The sequence below is a fragment of the Schistocerca americana genome, chromosome 11 (assembly GCF_021461395.2).
Source record: "Schistocerca americana isolate TAMUIC-IGC-003095 chromosome 11, iqSchAmer2.1, whole genome shotgun sequence".
Classification (NCBI taxonomy): Eukaryota; Metazoa; Arthropoda; class Insecta; order Orthoptera; family Acrididae; genus Schistocerca; species Schistocerca americana.
This window is the reverse complement of record NC_060129.1, coordinates 149,144,898-149,161,411: the sequence shown is the minus strand read 5'-3', so window position 1 is coordinate 149,161,411 and position 16,514 is coordinate 149,144,898. Positions and strand designations below refer to the sequence as shown.

Here is a 16,514-nt window from a genome sequence, read left to right as displayed (position 1 = left end):
ACGTGAATTCTGCCTCAAAATGCGAAATGCCAAAATTACCTAAAAGGTGTTATTTAATAGCAAATTGTATCCCGAGAAACTATTTTATCAAAGAGAGTTTGAAATAGCTTTATTTTTGGCATATCAATATCAAAAATTGAATTAATTTTCAGTTACTGGTGTTATATAACATTTGGCAAAGCCGGTGTGGAAAGATAATGTACCGTAGAACCCGTTTGCAAAATAAAAAAAGTGCACAAACACAATAACACATCAATGAATTGATTCTCTAGTGCCATCCCAATTGTGGGTTGTTGAGTGGTCTGTTTATAAGATACATACTGTGCAATGCAACATAGTACTCAGCTGTGGGACCTAGTATTTTATAACAAAGAAATACTTATGTTTGCTAGCTTAAGTTCAAATGTTGGTGTAATGTGGACACTTTAAATGTTGGCAAATTAGTCGGATGTTTTGAATGGTGATTATGTCGAATACTGCTAGATGTCGAACCTGAACTGCTTCGTCACCAATACTCTGCCAACATCAACCAGCAATTGTGCATTAGACTTTCCTGAATGCTTTGTGTTGTGTGTTGCTCATTACTTTCTATTCTTATTTTGAAAAGAATGACGTGACTAATTCTGGTCCGTCATGCATTTCGATTGGGATCCTAACAACCCAAGAATGGATTGGCAATCCCTGTGACAGTGTGTCAGTTCTACTTTTGCAGGATACAGGTGTAGGCTGCAGCCCTGAAGGAGACAGGGCTTGCTTCCCTGTGCTGCTACTCCCCCTCGGGTGCTAAAAATTCTAGTTTATTTACGCTTATGTCAAGTTGCCTCTATAATGTGTCTGTACTTGGCACTATAATGATTGGGAAAAAAAGTCGCATTTTTCGACTGTGTTGAAGTTCATTGCCCAATGTTTGATTAGAGTTATTTTCGGTTCTGTTTCTATGCTAAGTGCCTTGTCATTTCTGCCTATAATTTTGCAAAAAAAAAAAAAAAAAAAAGAGAGAGACGTTGATTTTGCAAAGAATAGGTGCTGCATTTTTCAATCCATTCTAATATGTTACAGTACACTGTGTCCAAAAGTTTTCAGACATTGTTTTGGCTCTGGCTCAAGGTAATCAGCCATGTAACTATTGGCATGTAAAATCTCCATTTCCGGCCAGCATTTTGTGGGAGGCTGTCTACAAAGTTCTTACTCTCTGTGAAAGCTGAATTTGTTTCTATTCTGCCTGAAGTGTGGGAAAATAGCTGATTTTTCAACTGGTGCAATGGTTATCACTTTCTGGTCAGGTGCTTCATTGTGTTATAAAAAATACCAGATTTCAAACTGGTGTTGCAGTAATTTGTAAACTGCCTGTGGAAAACATGCACTCATTTTACCATCACCAAAACCTGATAGGCAGAGCTCAAACCGGGAAAATCATTCCAATCACACCTACTTTGCGACTTTCACTGCTGCTGTAATGTACACTGTTGCAGACCAACAAAAAAAAAGCGTGACAAATTTAAAACGAACGCAAAATCTCAAATATTGGCGATCTTTTACAGAAAGTCTTATAACAGTTTCCCGAACGAAACTTTGTAAACCTGGCAGAAAATCCAAGGAGATCGTGGTCATATGTAAAGTATGCTAGCGGCAAGACACAGTCAATGCTTCTCTGCGTGATCGCTATTGAAATACTATCGACGACAGTACCATGAAAGCAGAGTTACTAAATGCAGCCTTTCAAAATTCCTTCAGCAAAGAAGACGAAATAAATATTGCAGATATCTAATCAAGAACAGCTGCCAACACAAGTAGTGTAGAAGTAAATATCCGTGAAGTAGTTTAGCAACTTGACTCGTGTAATAAAAAAAAGTCTTTTGATGTACGCTTTATACCAACTTAGTTCCTTTCAGAGTATGCTGATGGAATAGCTCCATACTTAACAACCATATACAACCACTTCCTCGGAGAAATATTCATACCCAAATAGTTGAAAATTGCACAGTGCAAGGTTTTGGAACATATATTGTGTTCAAACATTATGAATTACCTGGAAGAAAACGGTCTATTGGCACACAGTCAACACGAATTTTAGAAAACAACATTCTTGTGAAACACAACAAGCTGTTTTGACAAGGCAGGTTATATACTACCCGGGACAACCGGGAGATCCGGGAAAAACCCGGGAATTTTTTCATCCTGTAGAAAACAGGGCAAAACTCGGGAATTTTTTTGAATTCTGGGATTTTATCATTGTTTTAGTTTTCGGTTAAATCTTTTGTAATTTTGACTGGTAAAGACCGATACTCTAATAAAGGATGTTACTGTATCCCGCTACTGCAAAATAATACTTCAACAATAAAACATAAACGAGGAAAAAACGAAAATAACAAATTGGAAAGGAAATGCGCCATATACAACGACGACACACAGTGCTTATGCAAGCGTGTGCCAACAGCAAAATGTGTCGGTGACTTTAGGAAGACTATGCAGTGCTTCATAACAACAAATTGCTCCGATGAGCGTGAAGTCACTACTGTTTACATTAGATTCGTTTTAGAGTTACGAGCGGGCTCGTGCGCATGCGCAGTCGAGTCGCGTTGGAGTGGGTAGATTCTCCCGCTTGTGGCTACAGCTGTTGGCTGTGCAAGCAGTCGCAGCAAGCAGCTAAGTGCTACCGGGAAAAGGGGGCACCAAATTCATATTCTTGAGGAAAAGAACTTGTTTCACAAAGCGCCTAGCATCCAGCGCACGTTTGTCTGTCGATTATTCATATGATTTTGAAACGCTGCCCTGTTGGTTTTTGAACATTTTTGAACACATTTTAAGTTGATTTCTGAATGATAAGTTGATTTTTGAATACGTGATGTCTCTGTCAGGAGGATTCTCGTCGCATCTAGAAATAAACTTCCCGCAGACAAAAGGAGACGGGGCTATACGAGCTGAGCGGAGTGAAGCCGAACGGATGAATGCGAATCGTTGTCTGATTATGTGGTTGATAGGGTTTGCGAATGATAGCGTTGTTATAATTACTAGCGAAATCTATAGATTCAGACTACCAGAGTGGAAATAAACTACTGACAGGAGTAACGGATGAGAAAGATTACGTATCATCTTCTCGGTGTATCCAAGAAAGCGTTCTCGCTTCCCACGCCCGGGTTCCCGGGTTCGTTTCCCGGCGGGGTCAGGGATTTTCTCTGTCTCGTGATGACTGGGTGTTGTGTGCTGTCCTTAGGTTAGTAAGGTTTAAGTAGTTCTAAGTTCTAGGGGACTTTTGACCATAGATGTTAAGTCCCATAGTGCTCAGAGCCATTTTTATCCAAGAAAGTGAAATTTTGACAGAAAATTTTTGGCCAGATCGCTATACTAGTAAGGACCAGTTGTACAGTCCCCGGCTAGCAGCCGCTTAAGTTCTATTTTGGAAGTAACGCGGGAAATGTGTTGTACGAACACGTAGCAGGGCCTAACCGGAAAATAATCACCTGTGATTCTGGCAGGGATAGTTAAGTTAATCGGCGAAGAAATTTGGACAGTGGCAGGAATAGCTACAGAGTTAGTGATGACAAGGTTGTTCGTTAGAACTTGGAAGGAGAAGAAACGGGGACACCACACAAATTATGGAAGAACAAAACGATTCAAAATTTATATAAAATTTTCGTAATACTACTTTTCGATCTCGTGCTTGAGAAGCCGGTGCGTATGAATGAAATGTGAAACTATTTCCTAACAAAAAGCTTTTTGCTTGTAGTAGGCCTAATAGGCATTTGGTATTGGTACTTCGTGAATTATATAAATTATAAAAATGGCCATATGTGCCAAATTTGTCTCGTTTATTTGGTGTGTGTTACATAAGTGCTGCACTATTAGAAAGGCCTGTTTTGTTTTATCTAGCAGACAGTGACAAAATAGACATAATCAGATCGAGAAACAACACCAGTCTTGGGTATTATTTAGGTTAACAGCTTTTTTTCAGTATTAGACAACGACATTTCGATTTTTCATGTAGCAAACCGTTTGACGAACTTTGATGAGGTAATAGATTCTTTCGCAGAAAGGAAAGCACTCCATGTAAAGCTGTAGCAAGATCAGAGAGGAAAAAATGCTAGGAGCTAAGGATTGAACAAATGTGTACTTCCTTGCTTATGTCTTTATTGGTTTTATGTATCCTATATTTAATTTTATATCACACAGAAGTTAATAGGCAATAAAGAGTGCAAATTTTCTGAAGAGTTCTTGTTCTCCTGATTACAAATAATCCCATCCGCTATTAATTACGAGATATGTTTTAAAGAGGAGCTGGCTGTCAAACCGGCCGAGTGGGAGCAGGAGAGGCACCACAGGCATTTCAATTTCCAGTGTCCTGAATATAGTTTGATGGCATCCATTCCAAAATAGACACGTTTAAATTCCACAGAGCGAAATACAGTGACGTGCGGTAGATGAATGCTTTATGAACATGCGTGCACTTTGGCTCACTTAAGACCAAATAATATGTCTTAACATCTCATCGAACACATATGTTTTGTTTCAGACTTTTCAGAAAGATATGCGCTACAAGATGAACATATTTTTGAAAATTCGATTCTTTTAGTATTGACCCGGTTCGCAAATATCGTAGATCCGAGGCTGATGCGCAGAGCAGTCTGAGTTATAGTGGGTGTCTCCACGTGACCCGTGTTTACAATTACTGATTTTGCTGTTTCCCCCTCGTTTGCTATCACGTCAAATGAAAACAAAACTGATATCTGTGGCCGGGAGCTATCAAGTGAATTAAAATGCATTCACATAATTACGGAAGGCTAAAATTTTCATTAGTTTCAGATTTTAATTTATTTCCACTTTTCTGATAGTCAAGCATCAATCACCTTGCGGAACAATGAAGTTATTTTTGTCTGTTTTGCTAAAGAAATTTGACTTTTATGAACTTTTTCCGCAGAGGCGGTCAATGTATTTGAAACCAAATGTTTAATTCCACAGTACTGGCTAGTTTCAACTGTTCAGTGCATTTCAAGTGCACGTTTTCAACTTCTAGCACATATGGCATTTTGTCATAATAAAGAACCAAACATGATATGATACAGTACTGGTGCTCCAAGAAAATTGACGTCTGGAAAACCACACTGAAAAGCTTGATATCAGATCAAGGTCTACTGCATTGGGAATCTGGACATACGAACGTGCACTTTAAGAATGCACTTTAAATGTGCACATTTTAGTATGGTTCACGAAATTCCGATGCTCTTGGAGTATCCTCTGATGTCTTGTTTCTATTGACATAATGTAAGATCTTTTAATGTTTTTCAAGTACGTACATACGGGCTTCCTACGTCATGATAGCTGCGCAAGCGCGGTGTCGCCTGTTACCTGCGCTCTCTGGCAGCTGTAGAAACGAACCTATCTCTAACAGGTCGCGGTAAAATATTGCGAATGGTGGTTTGAAAAGCGTTACTTTCAAAGTAAATATACTTTCACGCAAGATGAACAGTGCGCGAGTATGTACCATGAATTTATTAAATCACAGAGCGTTTGACTCTCATAATCAACTCTTTGACTACGAGCCATGCAGAAGAATTTCGAACCCCGAAGATCAGACATTACTAAAAATTTTACTGGCACATTTGTGTGATATCTTTAAGTGTAACACGCGGAGAAAAGATAAACATTATTTGCGAAAGCTTAGCTTCTCTTGCAGCTTTTTAGCCTTAGAGACCAATATTATGTGTGAAAGCTTTGCTTTTATTGTAGCAACACTATGTATATTAATTTAAACTATTAACTTTCCCTTTTGTGTGTTCGTGCTACTCAACAGTGATGTTGCTGTCGGCTGACTACATCACGTGTCCTATGCTCTGAATATCCTCTGCCATCGGCTGGCGAGATCACGTGACATGAGCTATGACTGGCTTACAAACGCGCATCGCCATCTCTGTTTTAGTGATTCGGAAAGTAACACGGGGTGCTTGGTGGAATTCCAATCTATACTTTCGTAATACGAAAATACGCAGCGTACATGTTGCTGCACATCAAAGATATTTCCAAAACGGTGTCTTTTTTTCCCCTGAGCTTCATTTTCTAAAGTGCCGGGAAAGTCTATCCCCGTGTATAAAACCATAACCATTCAGAGGTTTGATAAAGGAAAATATAGTCACTTAAACGGAAAACGCGTGTTTTCACCTGGGAGAAAACGTATTTTTAGCCGGGAAATCCGGGATTTTTTCCTTTGTCTGCGTATACACTCTGCAAGGGCTTTCAAATTTATTATGTATTTCTAGATTTCCAAAAGGCTTTTGATACTGTACCACAAAAACGGCGTGTAGTGAAATTGCATGCTTATGCAACATCGCCTGTTATGTGGCTGGATTCGTGATTTTTATCTATGTAAATGATTTAGGAGACAATCTCAGAAGCAGTCTTAGGTTATTTGCAGATGATGCTGTCTTTTACTGTCTAATAAAATAAGAAGATCAAAACAAATTGCAAAACTATTTAGAAAAGGTATCTGAATGGTGCAAAAATTGGCAGTTGACCGTAAATAACGAAAAGTGTGGGGGTCATCCACACGAGTGTTATGAGGAATCTGTTAAAACTTGGGTTACGCAATTTTAAGGCCATAAATTTTACTAAATACCTGGGAATTACAATTACGAAGAATTTAAATTGGAAAGCATGCACAGAAAAATGTGGGGAAGGCAAACCAAAGACTTGTGTTTTATTGCCAGAACACTTAAAAAATGTAACAGATCTACTAAAGCGACTGCCTACACTTCACTTGTCCGTCCTCTTTTGGAGTACTGCTGCACAGTCTGGGATCCTTACCAGATTGGATTAACACAGTACACCAAGAACGAAGAGCAGCACGTTTTGTATCATCGCAAAATAGGGGAGATAGTGTCACTGATATGATACAGGATTTGGGCTGGACATAATTTAGACAAAGGCGTTAGTTACGGGAGAATCGCCTCACAAAATTTCAGTTGCCAACTTTTCCTCCAAGTGCTAAAATATTTTGTTGACTCAGACCTACATAGTGAGAAACAATCATCATTATAAAATAAAGGAAATCAGAGCTTGCACAGAAATATTAGGTGGTTTTTTTTTTCTGTGGCACTATTTGAGAATGGAATAATACAGAATTATTGCGAGGGTGGTTCGATGAACCCTGCCAGGCACTTCAGTGTGGTTTGCGGAGTATCTGTGCAGAAATAGGTGCAGATGTACCATCTGCAGGGTATCCACAGGATCCAGCTGCATCGCCTGTTTGGCTTGGATTGTGTGGTGTGAATGGTCACTCCCTAAAACCGCATTGCTCAGCTGTGCAGTCCCGTGCCAGTGTCTCCGGCTGACCTCTCGACTGGTGTTTGCCTTTTGTCATTGTGGTTGCTCACTTCTTGGCAGCAGCACAACTGTGTGAACAAAGTCTGGTGTCCTCCAAGTGGTACTTGGTTCTGTATCTCATAACTTCCCACTAAACCTTATGCTAAGTAATAGTTTACATCGTACAGTAATGTTCTCCAGGCATTTGTCGCACTCAGACCCTTACATCAGATTGACACAGGATATACCACAATTTATCACTCAGTTGTTCTTTTCATCATCAATTGTTCAGTAGTGTCACTTAGCAGTACAGAAATGTGTGGTTTATGACAGTTGCACCCCATTACTTTTAACTCCTACACACAGAAACCAGATGGCAGTTACAAGAGTCGAGGGGCATGAAAGGGAAGCAGTGGTTGGGAAGGGAGTGAGACAGGGTTGTAGCCTCTCCCCAATGTTATTCAATCTGTATACTGAGCAAGCAGTAAAGGAAACAAAAGAAAAATTTGGAGTAGGTATTAAAATCCACGGAGAAGAAATAACTTCGAGGTTCGCCGATGACATTGTAATTCTGTCAGAAACAGCAAAGGACTTGGATGAGCAGTTGAACGGAATGGACAGTGTCTTGAAAGGAGGATATAAGATGAACATCAACAAAAGCAAAACGAGGATAATGGAATGTAGTCTATTTAAGTTGGGTGATGCTGAGGGAATTAGATTAGGAAATGAGACACTTAAAGTAGTAAAGGAGTTTTGCTATTTGGGGAGCAAAATAACTAATGATGGTCGAAGTAGAGAGGATATAAAATGTAGACTGGCAATGGCAAGGAAAGCGTTTCTGAAGAAGAGGAATTTATTAATTTCTGAAAGTATTAGTATGGAGTGTAGCCATGTATGGAAGTGAAACGTGGACGATAAATAGTTTGGACAGGAAGAGAATAGAAGCTTTCGAAATGTGGTGCTACGGAAGAATGCTGAAGATTAGATGGGTAGATAATTAATGAGGAGGTATTGAATAGAATTGGGGAGAAGAGAAATTTGTGGCACAACTTGACAAGAAGGGACCGGTTGGTTGGACATGTTCTGAGGCATCAAGGGATCACCAATTTAGTATTGGAGGGCAGCGTGGAGTGTAAAAATCGTAGAGGGAGACAAAGAGATGAATACACTAAGCAGATTCAGAAGGATGTAGGTTGCAGTAGGTACTGGGAGATGAAGAAGCTTGCACAGGATAGAGTGGCATGGAGAGCTGCATCAAACCAGTCTCTGGACTGAAGACCACAGCAACAACACAGTCATTCTGTTAGGTAGACTGCTGATAGAACTTTGGAACTCTAGCGATTCCTCCACTGGTCGCATGTGGTTCTTCCTTTGTATATCTACTTCTCAGACACAACACAAACAGTTGACTTGGACGCTTTAGAATAGTTGATATTTCCCTGGTGTATTTCTTGCTCGGGTGACGTCCAGTGACTAGTCCACTTTCGAAGCTGCCGAGCTCTACCGAGCGTCACATTCAGCTGTTATTGCTTCTCTACTGCCTCCTTTCATACTCGCGGTGGTGAATTCCACGTTACATAGGGGTGTCCAGATACTTCTGAACAGATAATGTATGTCCACTTTCCTTGAAGCTACGGGTTGCTACAAACATTTTGGACACAGCTCAGTTTCCTTTTCAAATACAGAGTGAGGTGGTGCAGCAGCGAGATGCTGGACTCGCATACTGGGTGGTGGTGGTTTAAATCCCGTTCGGGTGTGCAGATTTACATTTTCCTATATTGGACCAGGCAAATGTGAAGATAGTTAATTTAGAAAAAGTAACAGAATTTGTCACTCATTTTTCCTCAGTTTGTGCTTGTGCGGCTTCTCTGCATAACTACTGCAAGGTATGTCCACTTGGACCTCCTGACTGTTTTGATATCCCTCTACATTTTTTACCCCTTCCCTGCATGCCTCCTTCTATTACCACATTATCAATTTCTTAATTTCCTCAATGCATCAGGGTGTGTCCTACCAACAGGTCACTTCATTAGTCAAGTTCTGTCATAACACTTTTTTCTCCAGTATTCAGTTCAGTACCTTTTCAGTTACGGTATTATTCAGTCTGACCGTCTAATTGGCTGGAACAGCACATTTCACAAGCTTCTGTTCTCGTATTGTATGAACTGTTTATCCCACACATTTCACTTCTGCGTAAGGTGATATTACAGACAGATACCTTCAGAAAAGACTTCCTAATACTTAAAAATTGACATTAGATGTTGAGAAATTACACTTTTTCAGAAATGCTTTTGTTGCTCTTGCCAATCTGCATTAAATCCGTCTACTTCCAGTGTATCTTTTTTCCTAATGTACCAGGGGCACTCAATAAGTAATGCAACACATTTATTTTTCTTGGCCAATATCTGTTGAAAAAATGCAGAATTTGCTATGGAACATGGTGCAATATTCCCGTGTCAGCCCCTATAGTTTCACGAAGCTCAGATAGCTGGCGGCACTATGCGTAGCCTTCAAAATGGCTTTCTTATGGTGGAAAATCGGAACACTGCATATATTCGTAGGCACTTGACTAATGTCTTACGGACACTTGGTGGTGAACAAAAGCACGGTGAGTTGTTGGGCAAGGTGTCTGTCATCATCTCAACAAGGTTGTGTAAACCTGTCAGATCTCGCAGAAGACACACAGCTGTGACTCTTCCTATGTTGGAACATGGAGACACTCTTTTGAGATGATCAACAGATCACAATCGAACATCTTGCTGCACAACTGAATGCCTCTGTTGGTAGTGCTGACACACTTATCCACTAGTTGTGTTAGTCAGGCAGCGAGTAACCCAGTGGGCACCTACCTCTAACAGAAGATCCTCAGGAAATTGAAGAAATGACTTCACTGTGCCTGTCATCACAATAACGCAAACGTTCTCCTCCTACGTAGACAAAACGAGGGCTCGAACGACCCTGCGCAACTAAGAGGAGCTCACAAAACTTCATTAGACTGTTCTTCCTCATCCATCCTACAGCCCGGATCTCCCATCTTCTGACTTCCACCTGTTTGGACCGATGAAGGATGGCACTCCGTGGAAAGCAGTACGTGGACGATGGAGAGGTTATTGATGCAACAAAATGCTGGCTCCGATGTCGACCAGTAGAGTGATACCGTGTGGGCATACACTCTTTCCAGTAAGGTGACTTAAGGCCATTGTATTGAATGGAGATTATATTGAAAATGAGGGTTTTCTTGCCTAAAGAGCGGGGAATAATTTGGTGTATTAGAATCCAGTATAAAACCAATCCGATCTCAGAAAAAAAAAGTTCCATTACTTATTGAATGACTACTGTAATTTACTCAACATTGCATGATTTAATTTGACTGTATTCCATTACCATGGCTGTACTTTGCTGATGTTAATTTTATAATCTCTTTTCGATCCTATCTGTTCCATTCAGCCACTCTCCAAAGTCCTTTGCTGCTTCCAATAGAATTAAAAGGTCATTGGCGATCCTCAATGTTTTTGTTTCTCATCCACTAACTTTAATAGCCTTTAGTACATTTCTCCTCGATTTCCTATACCGGTTCTCTTTCATCTCCTTAGACTATTAATGTTGTATTTAGGAAAGTTCTGTCAGTATTAAACAGTACTGCAACTGCCACTGTACAACAACACACTGCCTGTGGCTGCAGACAATTGGCATGTTAATAGATTATTCAGTCACTTTAATGTAACCACCCGTCAGAAGCCTGAATATCCATCGTTTGCTCTGTGGACAACTGAAATGTGGAGAAAGAGTGTCAGTGGGGTTGTGGAAGGTTCGGACAGGGATGTGGAGCAGACTTGTCTCGGGGCAGTAAAGTGAGGAGCAGCTACTCAAAGTACCCTCCGCCACACACCGTCTGGTGGTTTGTGGAGTATAGATGTAGACGTAGATACGATGTCCCCCAAGTTGTCTCGAGAGCGCTTGGCTGAGCTGAAGTTGGCAGTGCAGACAGGTACTAGGGCAGAGGAATGAGTGGCAGTGCGACTCAGAGGAGTAAGAGTGTGACACGTGAACACTGCCATCACATTTCCGACTTTACAGTGGAGTACTAAATATTAACACTATGCAAATGCAGCTGTCACTGTTAACTTAATGTTTAACACATTGGCTGCCAAGAGGCTGCCGCTGGCAGTTGGAGTATTCGAAGGTGTTTGCCCGCTGGTTTGCTTGCCGCCAAACAGAAGACCCTCGGGAAGCTGAAGAAACGAATTCGGCATGTTTGTCGCCACAAAAATGCAATCGAACTTCTCATTCTCCGTGACAATGCAAAGCTTCAAACAAGTCTGCACAACTGAGCTTGCACCTGACGCTGTGGTGTGGCCTGACACGACAGTAAACATTACTGTATGTGCGGCAGATGTCGTATTAAGCGTGCAATCGCTGCAGCTGTTCCAAAATTTTATATGCTACTTTACATTTCCAGTGCATGAAATCACAGGTGCTTGCAGAAAGGTTAAGAAAAGAGCTGCAGTTTTTATGAAGATGAAGAAGCAGTGACTAATAGTGGTAGACAGTAACGAATATTTCAGTACATATAAAATGCATTAGGATGTGGTAAGAAACGCACCACTGCAGAAGGTAGATGTGAAAATACCCAAAACCCAAAACAAAAAAAGTGAGTGGTTTCTGGGTCATTACTTAATTTTTATTTCCACGGTTGTTCTGTTTGACCCGTGCAGCATGTAATAAATGTATGAGAATGCTTGATTTCTGTGCAGTGCAATGCAATCACATCAACAGGACAGATTTACTTTGCAAATATTGCAAGTCAGTGTTAGCATGAGTTTTATTTTACATCTTGAAAGAGACTGATTTATTGTAAAACTGGAACTATACCAACATTTATTAACAAAATACGACCATTTGAAGTATCGGACATAATTTGAGACTGGATTGAGGAGGTACGGCAGGGAGGACATAACGAGTTATCTGGGACGGAGAGTCTTAAACAGATGTAAAGCTTTGTTATTCCGGATGAAACCTGATTGGCAACTGAGGATTGAAGTAAATGGGTAAATCGATGAATGTTATTGGTATACAGGATAAGAGAGCTATCCTGATCCTGGATCTGTAAGGGTAGTAGCTTCAGTGACAGCTTTTTTGTTTACTTTGTCTGTGAAGGGTAGCATTACAAAGTTTCAGAAAATTTAGATTCTAGTGGTATTCTAATCATAAACCCGTAAGCAGTAAATACAACTTTGTTTTCTGTTAGAAACGACTATGAGGAAAAACAAAACAGCTCATATCTGTGTATATAATTGTTTAAAATTATTTATAAGGAGAAAGAGGAAATATGAGAGAAACAGTTTTTGCAATGGTTTAAATTCTCTTCTTTCATAGTTAAACCAGACTGCAATAAAGAAAATATAGCGTGGCAGTCGGCTTTAAAAGAAAACCTTTGTTTCATAAAGATATGCAGCCTGTGTCCATCCAAACATTTATTGGAGTATTGTGTAAAAATTTGAAGTTAATCGGCAAAGAACTTTTCGAGATTTTTGGTAACAACATTAAACATCAGCTTGTCTGTATATAGTAGTATGGATTAGAATGAATGGGGTGCCATGCTAAGTACCTTCTGCCACACACTTCAGTGGTTCACAGTGTAGACCATGTATGCGGCTGCAGATTTAGGAAATACACAGGTAAAATATTCTTAAAATATCTGAAGTCTAGATTCTTTTGGAGAACTATGAAGCAGATGGCTTCTGCATTTTCATTTGAAATGGATGCTTCCTTTATTGACATTACCATGTCCATGTCCTACTGTTTACAGTCAGATATCAATTTGCTGGTGTTCAAAGAATTTTTTAATATAAATGATCAACTGTGTGCTTGGTTTTGTGTCAAGTGTTATTACATGTACACACACCATAGTACTAAGCCCTTTTGCTATTTCACTCGTTACTGTAAACAGGTCACAAGTGAATCGGAGAACCACTTTGTTGATAACAGTATTGTGATGATGAGTTATTATAATGCATTTCATTGCTTAACGGTCAAGTGACATGCCACGCTAGAAGGGGCTAGCAAAAGACACGGTCCAATCACCTTAATGTGACCACCCGCCAAAAGCCTGAAAACCGCCTTCTGCAGTGCAGGAAGTGTGTCAGTGAGTTTATGGAAGTTACCATCAGGGATGTGGAGCTATGCCAACTTCATTGCCATGACCAGCTGCACTAGGTTTCTCCTTTGAGAATATAGGGCGCAAACAGCCTGATCGACGTGGGCCCACTTATTCTCAACGGGGTTTATATCTGTGAGTTTGGTGCCCAGGGGAGTATAATAAAATCGTCCTGGTGCTCTTCGAACCATGCGCGTGCACTCTAAGCTGGTTGACGTGTTACATTGTCTGCTGTGCCGAGGAAAACAAACTGAATGTACGACATAGTCCCCAAGAGTACAGGCATTCTTGTGTCGATCCATTGTGCATTCCAGAATGATGAGATCATGCAGGGAATGCCATGAAAAGATTACCCACACCCTTTAGTCTCCGTCCTCTGGCCTGGACCCTTGAGACATCGTTGCAGGGCTGTACACGCTAATGGCTGTGTGCTGGAAGGATAATAAAATGTGATTTGTGTGAAAAGGTGGCTTGTTTTCACTCAGGGGCACGCAAATGCCATCTTTCGCCACTTGCTGCAGTCTCGTAAGCAGCAAGATTCACTTTTTAGTAAGAGACCATCTTACCATCTTACATCTCCATAACTTCATCCAAATCTCCACCACATCTGTAAAGCACACACACACACTGTTCTATAGACAATTTTCGGTTTCTAATGTACAGATTTTACATTTGTATTGAACCCTCAAATGGCGTCAAGGATCAGATTGTCACTTGTTAATAACAAACCAACCTCTTTAAATCAATCTTACTGCCCACAGATTTAAAGATTTTTCAGTGTGTGTGATATTAATCAGCTAAAATTTGACGATGGACAGCCGGCCAGAGTGGCCGAGCTGTTCTAGGCGCTCCAGTCTGGAACCGCACGACCGCAATGGTCGCAGGTTTGAATCCTGCCTCGGGCATGGATGTGTGTGATGTCCTTAGGTTAGTTAGCTTTAAGTAGTTGTAAGTCTAGGGGACTGATGACCTCAGAAGTTAAGTCCCATAGTGCTCAGAGCCATTTGAACCATTTGACAATGGACAGAAATGCCCAGTGGTTAACTGACTTATGATGCACCCAGTATTTTAGCACAGGTCATTTAGCCAGTTTTGTTAACTGTCCCCCTTATTCTTTAGCATATTTTCTTTTTCAGCCATTTCATAACTTTGCATTTGAGACATGTCATAACCCATATTTCTGCATGTAATTTTATTGTTGTTTGTATGAAGTAGACTTCTGTTGTCATTGTCTGTGATGGGTATTGCTAAATTTTGCGTTTGTTGCAGCAAGCCAAACCTTCTGAAGGGTGTGTACGCAATGGGCTTCAATGCTCCTTCCAGAATACAAGAAGCTGCCCTGCCGATCCTGCTTGCAGAACCGTAAGTCTCTTTTTCAATTTGGAGGGTCTCTTCTGTCCTCTACAGAGTTTAATTGCAGCTAAATATGCAACATTTTATCTTTTCTACATTAGGTTTTTATTAAATGGCACACTGCTGTTTTCTGGGTAGAGGAAATGGAGATCAGTGACTGCATTTGCTCTAGAAAGGCATAATTTTAAATAGCAGTTAGATATTAGTCTCCTCGTGAGGGACAAATTGCATTTGTGTGAAATTAGAGTAAAGCAGTTGTTAGTTATTTCCCGTGCAGATCCTTCGTGATTTTGACTCTGCTGCAAGAGAGAGATTTCCCAGGGGATGCGTGAGACCAGTGTAAAGAAAAGTTATTTTCAGTACGTTAGCATATGACTAGGTCATCTGTCCAATGCAAGGAGGGAAGCTTGGAGTACAAATACAATCTTGACCCGGAACTGAATTTTCCCAGTTAATGAAAGTTGTTAATATCAGAAAATGTTAGTGTTTGTTTCTTTGGCATCTTTGTACACATTACTTGTAAAATGTAAAAATTGCGTGCAAGGTATGGAGAACCTCGAGTAGCTCTGCGTTCTTGCTATTTTCACACTTTATTGTGTAAAGACGGTCATTGCCATGTAGCATTTACTGAAGAGTTGGTGCACATGAAATTTGCTGAGCTTTCAGATTTTTGTGGAGGGTGTTTGCTTGCTATATTTTTTCTGAATAGTTTGATGGTGCATTACATACATATGCTATGAATTATCACCTCGGTATGAAACTTCGTGTTAATTTATAGGTCCAGCCGAGCAGGAGGGAGCAGCAAGCAGCAGCAGCAGAAGTGCTTTGTGTTAGTGCACAATGTTTAGTTTAGTGCTTTTCTCAATAACTCCTATGAAGACGTCAATATTATGTCTTTTCATATGATTGACTAGTGTGTGTCTACATTTTCTAAGAGCTTGCATATTTATTTCATATGTTGGTTTTTATGTGAGGGACTTCCTTGTGGAAAAAACTGGTGATAAATCTGTTGTCAGTAGCGTGATTTGTTTTTGTTTCAATAGCTTGCAGATTATGCATCTATAGTGTAGTGAGAACTTTGCAGAGCTAATTTTAGTGTTTGTTTATTCTTCTCATTTATAGTTTGTATGAATGTCAGCTTCAGTAGTGCCACAGAGGATAAATTTCTCTCTTGTTGACATATCTGTCCCCTAGTGAAATATGCTTTTAAATACTTGTCCTCGAGCCATTCCATACTAGCCATTTTACACTTCCTGCCAATATCATTATTTATATGTTAATTTCCTTTTGCCTGCTTCATTTGCTGCATTTTTATATTTTATCCTTTCATCAATTATATTCAGTATCTCCTGTGTTTTCGAGGGATTTGTATTAGGCCTGGACCCTTGTCTTTTTACCTATTTGATCCTCTGCTGCCTTCACTATTTCATCTTTTAAAGCTACCCATTCTTCTTCTTCTTCTTCTACTGTATTCCTTTCTCCTATTCTTGTCAATTGTTACCAAATGCCCCTCTGAAACTTAACAATCTCTGGTTTGTTCAACTTGTGCAGCTCCGATCTCTTTAATTTCTAACCTTTTTTGCAATTTCTGCAGGTTTACTCTTCATTTCGTAACCAGTCAATTGTGGTCATTCAGCATCTGCCCTTGGAAATGTCCTGCTGTTTAAAATTTGGTTCTGAAATCCCTGTCTTACCATTATATAATCAGTCT

At 40.1% G+C, this 16,514-nt stretch overlaps 1 protein-coding gene across 1 annotated transcript in view; it reads left to right on the top strand.

Moving 5' to 3' along the window:
- The window catches only part of LOC124553824 (DEAD-box helicase Dbp80-like), a 147,009-nt gene that overhangs the window by 29,668 nt on the left and 100,827 nt on the right, over positions 1 to 16,514 (top strand). The window contains exon 3 of the mRNA XM_047127811.1: positions 14,720 to 14,812. Within this exon, the coding sequence (XP_046983767.1) occupies positions 14,720 to 14,812 (93 nt within the window). The remainder of the gene's footprint in view (positions 1 to 14,719; positions 14,813 to 16,514) is intronic.